We start from the raw sequence: 12,791 nt of genomic DNA, 5'->3' as shown, positions 1-12,791 counted from the left end.
TGGTAATTCACAGCACTCTGTTGCAACCACTCAAGGCTGCCACTGTTACAGCCCATACGCAGCTGCAGACTGTATGAGGAATGGGTGTGGGTGCCTTCCAGTAAAACCATATTTACCTTAATGGGAGATCAGAGGCGGGTGGGGGGTAGCGGGGGCACTGTCTGCCAAGCCCTGAAAGGCTACATCCTGCGTGTCCTGTTGCAGGGCATGGCCTTGCTGCTGCAGCCCCAGGTGAGACACACTACCTGAGTCTCATCGGAAATATCAGACCCAACCCAGCGCCGGGGTGCTTGTGATGCTGTAAAATCAGATAGCAGTGGCGCGGCACAGCTCTGTGACTGCTGAAAAAGCCACTGAATAGCACTTTGTACTTAATTTATAATTTAATTAACTTAAAACGGAGAACTGAAATTCATTTATTTTGGCCATGTCGCACAGCATGCCAGGATCTTAGTTCCCCCGACCAGGGATCGAACCCCTGTGCCGCCCCACGGTGCAAACGCAGAGTCTTAACCACTGGAACGCCAGGGAAGTCCCTTCCTGAACTGCCCGCTTTAAATGGGTGAACAGTAGAACAAAGCAAAGTAGAACCTCAACAAAGCAGATAAAAAGCATGTGTCTCTGAGGCAGAAAAACGGTAACAGTTCTTTTCAAGAAGCAATAAACCCTTCCTGAATCTGCTTCTCAGAGGAACAAGGCAAAGAGAGGCAGCCCTGGACGTGATCCCCACCCTCTAGGTTCAGGGCTCTCACGGCCTCGCTTGTAGCCTTCTCTTCTGCCTCTCCCATCCTGAAGATACCCCTACCCCAGTCTCCTTGTTACTTTTCACTTTAAAATAATTAAGCAACTAACACACGTTAATCACAGAAAATTTAGAAAATACAGATAAGCAAAACGAAATAAAAATCACCCTTGATCTCACCCACTGCCTAGAATTTTGACAGACATCCTTCTAGACTTCTCTACATGTGGACGTATAAGCATAATTTAAAAAAACAATAGACTAGAGATAAATACAGAATCAGTAAACTACACTAGAAAAGACAGGGAATTTTCACCATAAAACCCAGGACAGTGGTTACCTAAGGAAAAGGGAACCAGGAGAAATTAAGAGAGGTTTTAGGGTGGCAAGGTCTTGTTTTTCTTAACCTATTTGCTTGATAACTTTGTTAACAGTGTACAGTTATGCACTGTGCATTTAAAAATTATATTAAGGTTTGAAATGCGAAAGCATACAGATGTAACTGGGCTTTTAAATTTAATGCACCCTGAACATTTTTCTAGGTCATAAACATGAATCTATAATACTGTTTAAAATGACTGCTTAATATTCTGCTGTCAGGATAGAGCTTAATTTAATTTAGCTCATCTCCAATTGATGGGGAAATCTCCTGAACAAGGTCAGCTCTCAGGAGTTCTCCTTCATGGTCCTCCATCCTCCATGCTCTGCAAAGACCACCCCCTCCAAGCCAAGGTGGACCGAAATGGTCGCCTTCAGCTTCCCCTGTACGCCTCTTCTCATTTTAAAACCCTGTCTTCTTACTCTGCTATTCGACAGTCATATAACCGAGCAAATGAATTAGCGGGTGCCTCAACCTGATCATCCTTAAAACAGGGATAATTATAAATTAGGTGAATTAACAGGAAAACTGTGTGAAACAAGGTTCCAGGCACTTAGCACTGAGGGTGACAGTTGCTGTTACTGCTTGTCATAGCCACTTTTCCGTCACAGATCTAGCACAGTTTCCCTCCCGGTTTCCTGGCCGCCCTCCTGGAGGCACCAGGGCCCAGCTGGTGCGTCTCTGTGGCCCCCACACCCATGAGAGAGCCATGGCCAGCCCTCGGGTGGGGTGAGGATTACACACCCAGCACAGCCTTGAGCACAGAAAGAGTCAATACCCCCCCAACCCTGAGAGCCTCCATGGGCACCGTCCCAGGCACCGTCCCAGGCACTCCTTTGCCCTAGGAGGTAGGACGTGATCATCATTTCTTCGGAAATGGAGAAACCAAGCCAGAGGGCACCTGCCCAAGTCTCACCCCTGGACTGAGTCGTGGGCTGCAGAGCGGCCATCCTGACCATGCTGCTCTTAACCTACGTGCCCCTACCCCTTTCTCTGCCTCTTCCCTCCAAGGCCCCTCACTCATTCCCATGATCTGCTGGAGCTACAGCTGGAGACCATTCTGTCTCTCTTTCCCAGCAGAACGCAGCAGGGAATGCACCCCTGCTGACCACCTGACCACGTTAGGGGAAACCTGGCCCCAGCCCTGAGGTCAGATCCCAGAGGCGGTCTCCCACCCATCCCGCCCTGCCCCTCCAGCCTGTCACCCTCCCTCCTTCCTGAGTTCCTCCCCCGTCAGGTACCTGCTTTGCTCACTTGGGCGACTACAAGCCCCTTAACATGGCTCTCCTGCCTGCAGCTTCCTTCTTCCTCCCCTGCCAGGTCTAACAGCTCTCACGGGGACAGCAAAGACCCTCACCCTGGTCCCCACTGCTGGGACTCAAGGCTGTCCACCCTTTGGTTCCAGAGCCCCTACTCCCCCCACAGGCCATAAGAAAGCCTTCTAAGGCAGTGGCTAACCTTTTAGAGATCACATACCCCTTTGAGAATCTGGTGGAAACCACAGTCCCTGTCCACTGGAAACCACAAACATGGGCACACACACACTCAGCTGTGCTTACTGTTTCAGGGCTCAAGGCTGTCCTTCAAGCCCATCTCTGGACACACATCCATACCCCCCAGGTTGAAAGGATGAAAAGGATCAGTTGTGTCCAACTCTGCAACCCACGGACTGTAGCCTGCCAAGCTCCTGTGTCCGTGGGATTTTCCAGACAAGAATACTGGAGCGGGTTGCTATTTCCTCCTCCAGGGAATCTTCCTGACCTAGGGATCGAATCCAAGTCTCATGTGCTTCCTGCATTGCAGGCGGATTCTTTACCACACTGCACCATCTGTGAAGCTCCCTGCCCCCCCGAGTTAGGACCCTTCTTTAGAGGTAACATCTCAATTTGATGTAAAACTTTTAAAACCTTTTTTATTATATTTTAAAATTTGTTATGGCTTATCTGCAGGCCATGTGGGATCTTAGTTCCCCAACCAGTGTTCAAACCTATACAATGGAAACTAGGAGTCTTAACCACTGGACCACGAGGGAAGCCCCTAAATTTGATATTTATAGCAAACCCTCACCCAGGCCACCCCACTGGGGTCTCCAGAAGCTTAACCCAGGAGGCTAACTGCACACAGCTGACCCCAATTTTATCAGCTACAAAATGGGATTCCCCTGGGTCTCTATCACTTTTCCACAGGAGCTGCACACCCAGGCACTGATGGCAGCACCGAAGGCTCCAGGATCCCAGCCAGGCCAGGCCTCGAGGGCCCGGGACTGTGGGCCCTGGGCTGGGGAAAGCCAGCTTCATTCCTGCCCTTTCTTAGATGTTGGTGCCCCCGACCATCCCTCAGGCTGGAAGTCCTCCCCAGCCTCACTTCCCTTGACTGCCTTCCCTCCAGCATTCCAGGGCATCCCACGTACCCTCCTGTACCCTGACACCCTGCGGTCTCACGGTCTACGGACCCTGTAGCAACCAGACAGAAACCTAGCCAATTACTCTCAAAATCTACCTGCTCATTTTAAAATGAGGGACAGGTGCTGCTGTCAGTCCGTATACGAAGTATCTATAAGGTTCTCTTCTCAAATCCAAGTTGCCTTGGTTACCCACTTTGGAGACGACTGCTCTGTGCAAACTTTGGTGGGCATCAGAATTGCCTGTGAGATACCAATGACCAAGCCCGGGGTCCCCAGGGTCCCATGTGGGTCTGTGTATGCACTCAGTCGTGTCTGATTCTTTGTGACCCAGTGGACTGTAGCCTGCCGGGCTCCTGTGTCTATGGAACTTTCCAGGCAGGAATACTGGAGTGAGTTGCCATTTCCTTCTCTAAGGGATCTACCTGACCCAGGGATGGAACCCATGTCTCCAGCATTGGCAGGCAGATTCTTCACCACTGAGCCACCTGGAAAGCCCCCATATGGGGTGCTAATTCAGACATCTACCTGTTGGCAAACTCTCTGGGCAATGCCCACTGTCGCCCACAGATGCACAACGTCAATGCCTCTCCTCGGGTCCTTCGAGATGGAATGCGAACTCCACGTGACAAACCAGATGTCTAGTCTCGTTCGTCCTCTTGGGCCCTGCTGCCCAAGAGCCTGCTATGTACCCAGACTCTTACCTTTCCCAAGTAGCCTGTCTGTTTACTTTGGCACCATGAATTGGCACTTAACCATGCCTAGTCCATGTTCCCCTAGCCCCATCCTCCAATTTAGGGTTCTTTATGCTTCCAAACTTGACTTCCTAAGTCTGCCCTTCTCTTTTCAAAAAGCCCGTCCTAGCCACAAGACCATTTGTGTTCGGCTCTGTGTGTGTCTCCGTGTGTCCTAGCCACAAGACCACTTGCTCTTGGCTCCAGGTGTGTGTGTGTATACGCAGGGTGGAGGGGACAGGGGAGAAGAATCAGTGGCATTTACACTTCTACCCTGGTCTGCCTTCTCTTTATCTCCTTTCATGTATTTTTTTTGCTTTATTGAGATATAACTGACATACAGCACTGTATAAATTTAAGGTGTACAGCATACATAATTATTTTACTTACATATATCATGAAATAATTACCATGAAATATTCCATTAACACCCATCATCTCATAAATACACAATAAAAGAAAACCAATTTTTTTTTCCTTGTGACAAGAACTCTTAGGATTTGCCCTCGCAACAACTTTCTTATCTATCACCCAGCCGTCTTAACTATAGGCATCATGTTGTACATTACTTCCTTAGTACTTATTTTTTAAACTTTTTATTTTACATTGGTGTATAGTTGATTAGCAATGCTGTGATGGTTTCAGGTGTATAGCAAAGTGGTTCAGTTAATATACACACTTTTTCTTTTTCCTGCCTTTTTTTTTTTCTTTTCCCATCGTCTAGACTGCCTGGGGTCCTTCAAGCGTATCTCTTAGCTGTTTTGGGAGCCAAGGGCTCCATCTGCTCCCACAGCCCCTTGGGCACTGGATCAGTGGCTCTGGATCAGGATGAGGGTGGCTGCATGCCCCCACCCAAGCCTGGGAGTCATCTACACCCACACATGTGGGATGCCCTTGGCAACACGACAGAGATGGCAAAAAGGAATAGCGGGATCCCAGCCCATCTGCAGCTCAAGGACTAGCATCCGAGACCACTGACTCCAGAGGACACGGCAGTCCCCAGGCTGCAGGCTGGCACCACGCCCTCAGACCCGAGAGGGAAGAATATGTAGGGTGGAAGAGCGCCCTCCCAGCCACGTGCCACACCCTCAGCACAGCCTCTAAACCCTGCACACATTTCTTCCCATTTCCCAGCCCAGGTTCGAGTCAACCCCCTGGAGAATACATCCTTCCAGGGACACTGTCCAGGACCAGGAACTCAAGTGCCCAACCCCTGCCATGGTACCCTCCTCCTCCTCCTTCCATCAGAACCTGGACTCTCTCTTCAGAACCCCAAATGCTTTTCATCTTGTGACCCAGTTACTCTGTTCATTATCTGCCTGAAGCACATGGAGTCTGGTTTACTTTAAACCGTACCCTGGCAGTCGGTTGGGGTGGGGGCGTCTACAGGACTCCGGTCCCCTTTGACCCACACAGTCTTATACCCGCTTCCACCCTGCCTGGAGCCAGAGTCTTGGCATTCCTTCCTGAGGGCAGGGAAAATGCCTTGCATCTCCCTGCCATCCCCTGGGTGGAGATGGTCACTCTGCAACTGCTTGTTGAAACACAAGCAAGCCCGATAGGCAAACTGGGATTACAAAACACAGCTGTTTGTACACTTCGCAAATGGAGTTGCCAACAGTGTCTTTAAAGAGCACCCACCCCCACTGCACCCAAGGCCTCACTCTGCTCACAGGAAGCTTTGCCTTGCTTTCCCCGAGCACGCGTCTGGAGAGGGCACTGCCTGAGTGTCTGCTGTGTATTTCCCCGAGAGCCCACTACCTGGACCCCATGAGCATGTGCCCCAGGCCAGCCCATTTGCCCTGGCAACCAGCATGTGGCCTTGGCTGCAGGCCCTGCTCCACTTGGTGCTGGAGACCACTGGAGGGTCTGCAGAAAGCAGTGACTGGAGATGGCAGCATTCTGAGAAAGACTGACTGGAGGCGCTTTTCTGGAAGACAGTGGCCCTGGGTACCACCACCCAGGCCAAGGTGGGTGGGAACTGGTGGAGATTTTACCCTCTGGGTCCAGGGAGCTCCTGGATTTACCCGTGACTCCAGAAACTGGCCGGAGCAGCCCAGGTCTGCCAAGTCACTCAGCTGAATTAAGGAACTCCAAGCTCCTCCGCTGTGGCACTGCCCAAAAAGCAAGCCCAATGCTGATTTCCAGCCAGATTCCTGGAGCCATGCGGGCCTGCAGGAGATGGCGAAGGACTCATCCATTAGATGAGACAGGGCCAGGCCAGTGGCACTTTGGAGCAGGGCTCTGAGACCCAAAAGGCTTCCGGCTCATTCCCACTTTCCTAGAAAGGTCAGGGAGCAGGGCCTTCCAGAAGGAGCCCCGGTCACCCCTTCCCACCCCTTCCTCCTCAATCGCACAACCTCGTAACAAACTTTCTGCCAACCCCAATTCCAATCCCGCAGGCTGCAAGAGCTAAGGAGATGCCATCCCCTACCCTTCCCCCAGTAATCTCTACAGGCAGACAGAAACATGACTGTTTCTCTTGCCGACCCCTAGCCGTTTATTAAGCCCGCGTCCAGCCAACAATGAAAGGAGCTGGCACGCTGCATTAAAGAACAGTCTTTAGGGAACCCCAGTGTGCAACAGGCCATCACCCTTCCCGGATCCCTGGCCCACTTCCCTTGTGGCAGTCACCTGTAGAGCTCGACAACTATAAAAGCCAAGGTCTGAGCCAGATTTTGTGTCTGCAAAGAGCTCCAGACCCCAGCCAATTCTGCTTTCAGTCAGAGTAGGGAATCATCATCAAGGAAGTCATGAACCTGTACCATGTAAAGTGGAGGTGGAAAGGCTATTGCTTTGTAAGGTTTCCTCCATGGCCACCCAGGTCCGACACCCTGGGCTGTCTCTGTGACATGTCCCCGGCTGACTGAGCACAGAAGGGCTGCCCGCGCAACAAGACTGGGCAGCATTCCCCCCAAATTCGCGTCCACCCAGAAGCTGTGAATGTGACCTTATTTGGAAATAAGAGTCTTCGCAGATGTGATCAAATGAAGATGAGGTCAGTGGACTAGGGTGGGTCCTGAATCCAATGACTAGTATCCTAGTAAGAGGAGAGGACACACACACAGAGAAGGCGGCCACCTGAAGACAGAGCAGAGATGGGAGTGATGTGTCTACAAACCAAGAGACACCAAAGATTGCCTGGAGCTACCAGGAGAGGGGCCTGGCACAGATTTTTCCTTCCGGGCTTTCAGAAGGAACCTGCACTGCCAACACCTTCATTTCGGACTTGAGGCCCCTAAGCTGTGAGAGATCAATTTCTGCTGTCTTAAGCCCCCCCACTTTGTGGTCACTTTTACAGTAACCATGGGGACCAAAAACACTTGGCTCTGCAGCAGGACCCTGGCATCAGCAGGCCCTGCGGAACCTCTGGGCTGGGCTGGGCTGGGGTGAAAAGTTTTGGCTCTATGATGACTTTGATGCAATGATTTAGACACAAATGTCAGGAAATGCAGGTGGAAGAGAGGGCAACCTACAAAGCAAGAAGGAGCCTTGAGGCATATGGATACTCCTGGACCCTGACCTTTGCTGCCCTTGATCCAAATCTAAAGCATAAAACAGCCCCAGCGCTGCCTCAGCTGACGCTGGGCAAGGATGGGAGTGGCTGGCTGGACATCCTCTCTGTGCAACAGAGGAGTGTGAGGTGGTCCCAAGCCCAAACCCTTCCTGCTCCTAGAATCTTCTAATCCATGGATTCCTTCCGGGTCTGGGCCTGATTCTGCCCCAGAAACACAGCTTCTCTTTCTGCAAGGGGCCTGGACAGGTCTGGACTCCCAGGGGACACCCCTTGGAGGGCCGATCCTGGCTCCCGCACTGGGACGAGCCTCTCCTCCCCACTCTAATCTTCCTGAGCAGTGAAGCCAAATTGGAGAGCTTCCTGCAGTCAGGGTGCTGTGGGGAACCACTCTGGGAGCACACGCCGGGCCCCGAGCGCAGGTTGGCCTGAGCTATGTGACTTGCACAGGTAAGATCACCTGAAGACTTCCTGGAGCAGGCAGTGGCGGCAGCCCTAAGGGCCAACTGGGGTGTGGCCAGGAGTCCTGGGGAGATCAGAGCGGTATGGCTGACAAGGGGAGAAACCCAGAGACCCCGGCTTTGAGCCTACACAGGTGAGGGCAGCCCAGCTTCCCCACCCCTGGCAACAGGCTGCGGGGCTGGCTGAGACTTAGAAGCAGAAAATAAACCTGTGTGGAAGTGAGAGGGAGCTGCAGAGACCCACCTGCTGGACATCTGTCGTTTTGGTGAAACCTGTCCCAGGAAAACCAGGGCAGGGGAGGCCCGCAAGTGACAGAACTAGATGGAATCCTCCAAAATCAGCTGGTTCTCCCCATTTCTGCAGTGTTCTCTCTCCCCACTCTGTCTCCGGCCCCTTTGTGGCTCAGAATAACTGGGCTCTCTTTCCCTTCCCGTATTTGGGGTCAAGGAATCTGGAGGGGAAAAATATGTGCTGGGGACTCTAGGCAGCCAGACAATCCTACCTGCCACCTCCAGTCACCAAAGCTTGTGTGGATGTCCAGAAAAAGCGGTCACCACTCAAGGACCATCCTGCTTGTCCCTGCAAAGCTGTGCCTCCTGGGCAGAGCGGGGGAGGAGCCGACCCTGGGGATCGGCCCATCTTTTGGGCTGCCCCACTGAGCCCGTGGGGAACCTGCCCAAGGGAGGGACATTTCCATCCAGCCCCAGCCGGATCTGGTGAACCCCACATGGGGTTGCTGGCAGAGGCCCAGGCGGAGTAGCTTCCCCACCCAGCTCCAAGCCCAGAGGAGCCCAAGTCCCATCTCAAATGTGAAAGTTTCTTCCTGGGGTCACCCGTCCTTCAACCCACCGAGGTCAAGAGGGCACCTACTCCCGCGCTGTGGCCCCCACTCTCCCCGCCCCCCCTCGCTGGCATCCCGGGGCCCTCCGCCTGCCAAAACCCAATCCGTTCCCTGGCTCCCTTTCTGGGGCTGGAAATGCAGCGGAATTTCGGTGGAATTTTGAGGTTGAGAAGCATCTCGGCAGAGAGGAAAAGAAAGGAAGAGAAGGAATGGGGAAAAAGAAAGTACGATTTTGGCGTCAACTTGCAGGATTCTAGAAGGCACCAAGGCCCCCGGGAGGCGGGCGCTGGGTCCCTAGGATGCCGGCGGGCGGGGCGCTGGCGAAACCTTGAGGTCCCGCGCACCCCGCGGGGGCGGTGGGCGCCGGGCCGGGGCGGGGTCGCAGTCCTTACCTACATCTGCATTGCAAAACGCCTGTTGCGGGTGCACCGGGGAGCAGCTGCAGGCGTCGGCCCGGGGGAGCAGCGTCCCCAGCAGCAGGAGGCAGAACGCGAGCGGCAGGCTGCGGGCCGCGGCGCCCATGGCGGGCGGAGGGGCGGGGGTCGTGGGCTCGGGCTGGCCGCCGCCGCCTGGGCTCGGGGCGCTCCCCTCTCGCTGGCCGGGGCCGCGCTGGTCTGGACGGCACTCCGCGGGCGCGCTCTCTTCTCCGGCCCTCACTCGCCGCACAAACTTTCTTGGCTCTAGGTCGCGGGGTGCAGCGATGGGGGCGCGGGGCGCGGCCGGCGGCGCGGAGGCGAGAGCTGGCCGGGGGGCGGCGAGCGAGCGCGCGCGCCGCGGACCGAGTCCCAGGTCGTCCACTGCCTTCTATGGATGTGTGCGCTGCGGCTGCGGGCCCAGCCGGCCTTTTATTGCTCTCCGAGGCGGTTTGGCTCCGCCCCCCGGTGGCGGGCGGCCAATGCCGGCTCCGGGAGCTCTCGGCCGCTCCCCTCCCCGCGCGCCTCCCGCGCCTCCCGGCCCTCCCCCAAGTCCGGCTTTTGTTGTGCCCAGCCTGGCACGGCCCGGGCCCCCAGCTGCGCACCTGGCTTCCCGACGCTCGGGGCCGCACCCCCGCAGCCTCCCAGATCGCCAGAGGTTGGGGGAGGGAGGACACTGCAGGCGGACAGCGCCCAGTGGACCCTGAGTCGGCACTCGGGACTCGCAGTCCACCTCTCCAGGGCACCAGGCGACCCACCCATCACCCCTTCCCCTTCAGCTTGGCGCAGGAGGTGTACGCTGCCTGATTGCCTTCCACGCCTGGGATCCCAGCGATTCTAGCCAGGGATTGAGGAAAAGGATGTGCCACTTCGGAGCGTGGATCCGATCGTTCTCTGCCGCCCCTCTCCGTGCCCGCTGTGGCTGGGTGGACTCCTGAAACTTAGTGAGAACACCTTTTTCAATTAGAGGCCTTATTAAGTGCGCTTGGCCGTAGTCAGGGGGCACGGGGGGCGGGGGGAAGTGGGTACTATGAACAGGACAGGATTTCGTACAAACTGGCCGTCGTTTTGACCAGCAGGCGAGAGTGAGGAGCCGGCCCAGAAGAAAAGAGGGTTGTATGAAGGCGTTTTCTGGGCTCTCCTCCCTTAGCCCACAAATGTGGAAGCTGAAATAACTTTATCCGAAACAGTTCTGTGTTCCAGGAAAGGCAGAGGGTCTTAGAGGTGTGGATGGCATGGAAAACGTGACCCCCGGAGGTCTCTGAGCCCCCTCTGTGGTGGGTGCTGTTACACATAGGGCCTTATTCTTGTCATCTAGCCCAGGAGTTGTAAACTGAGAAAATGACACAAACAATCATTGTCCACTCCACTATGTGATGCTGACTTGAGATATGAAATGGGAAAATACTGAAAGAATATTTTTAAAAATGGCTGCCTTCTGTTTATGCGTGGTTTTGAGCCAGTAGATGGGCACCCCCAGACTAAATTCATTGGTGATTCGTTCCCTGCAGACCAAAAACCAAGAGGAGAATAGCAGGACAATTAAGGGAGGAGGCTGGGCTCTGCCGTGTCCTTCTCATTCTGGAGGTCAGGAGACCTCCCAACCACACAGGCGCAGCAAGGCTTGTTGGAGGTCAGAGGGGAGTGATGCTAACCAATGCCAGGCTACCCAAGTTTTTTGTGGTAGAATCCATCTTGGCTAAGAAACTCATGCGCCCACATAGAAGGATTCTGAGACACACCAAATGTAGACTATGAAGCAGACAAGTCAAAATGATTGGCCAAAGGAAACCAGAAAGAAACGTCCCATTGAAGTGATTTAAATTGCCCCAAGGGTGCAACTCAGGGACTTTCCCTCTGAGTCTGCCCACGTCTCTATCCACACCTACTATACTCTTTTTCCTTATAATAAATCCTTTGAGTCACTACTTTCTGTCTTTGTGGGGATTCTTTTCTGCAAAGCTGAAGCGCCAGAGTCTTGTCATGGACCACTGGTCTAGTGGCTAGAACTTGGTGCTTTCACTGCTGCAACTTGGCCCCAATCTCTGATTGGGAACCCAAGCCCCGCTTCAAGCCACTGCAGCCCGTGGCCACCCCAGATGACTTGGAAACAGAAAACTTAGAGAAAAGTTAAACTGATAGAACAGTTATTAATACCTTAGAACCCAGACAATTCCAAAGTCAGTGCTTCAGCTTTTGTTTCTGTAAAATAAAGTGTCATTTGTGAAATGAAATGATATTTGATGCTAACTTAGTGAGTACAGTTAATGCAGAAAATCATGACAAGTTGGCTGTCTGTAGCCTTTTCTTTCTTTGTTATTGCAAGTAGAACAAAATGCTGTTGAACTTTACAGAAGTTAAAATCCATTTGTCAGTTTATGAAAGATATAGATAACCTAGGGGCTTTCAGCCTTTTAAGCAAGGTAGACACATAGATGATCAAGTACACAGAGGATGAGAAGCACATTACAGGTAGGTTGATGGTGGTGCAGGAGGGGATTGGGGTCCACGCTGGACCCAAGGCAGGAAAGGAGGTGCCTGGGCTGGCCTTCCTTGCATCAGGAGTGTTTACTTAAACATTGACAGTGGTCACTGTTCAAAGAGTAGGACAGTCAGGCCTCCACGGAACAGACAACGATCCCTGGACCAGTGAGACTCCTGAGCTGGTGGAGGAGGAAAGAAATGAGGGGAGAGGAACCATGGAGGAGACTTTTGAGGGTCTGGGAGGGGATCTCATCTTCTTCTGAGGTCAGAGCTTCAGAGCAGAGCGGCAAAGCAATCCCCTCTGAAAGAACACTCTCTGTGGTGGGATGGGCAGGAGTGGGGGCAGAGGGTCTACCTTGTGGCTCAGAGATGCAGCAGCCCAGCTGCCTCAGTGGCCTTGCCAAGCCTCTGCCTCCCCATCCACAACATGGGGATAAATGCCCTTTCCTAATATGTGAACCGTGAGCTTCCAGATGTTCAAGCTGGTTTTAGAAAAGGTAGAGGAACCAGAGATCAAATTGCCAACATCCACTGGATCATCAAAAAAGCAAGAGAGTTCCAGAAAACCATCTATTTCTGCTTTATTGACTATCCCAAAGCCTTTGACTGTGTGGATCATAATACACTGTGGGAAATTCTGAAAGAGATGGGAATACCAGACCACTTGACCTGCCTCTTGGGAAACCTGTATACAGGTCAGGAAGCAACAGTTAGAACTGGACATGGAACAACAGACTAGTTTCAAATAGGAAAAGGAGTACGTCAAGGCTGTATGTTGTCACCCTACTTATTTAACTTATATGCAGAGTACATCATGAGGA

General features: G+C 53.1%; 1 protein-coding gene across 1 annotated transcript in view; it reads right to left on the bottom strand.

Annotated features, from left to right (window-relative positions):
- TIMP2 (TIMP metallopeptidase inhibitor 2) overlaps positions 1 to 9,897 on the bottom strand; it is a 52,304-nt gene extending 42,407 nt beyond the window's left edge. The window contains exon 1 of the mRNA XM_055408443.2: positions 9,466 to 9,897. Coding sequence (XP_055264418.1) covers positions 9,466 to 9,595 — 130 coding nt within the window. The 5' untranslated portion in view covers positions 9,596 to 9,897. The remainder of the gene's footprint in view (positions 1 to 9,465) is intronic.
- Positions 9,898 to 12,791: the final 2,894 nt, after the last annotated feature.

Source organism: Moschus berezovskii, chromosome 20 (genome assembly GCF_049115385.1).
Source record: "Moschus berezovskii isolate FMDL1 chromosome 20, NW_MosBer_1.0, whole genome shotgun sequence".
Lineage (NCBI taxonomy): Eukaryota > Metazoa > Chordata > Mammalia > Artiodactyla > Moschidae > Moschus > Moschus berezovskii.
This window is presented reverse-complemented; position numbering and strand designations above follow the sequence as displayed.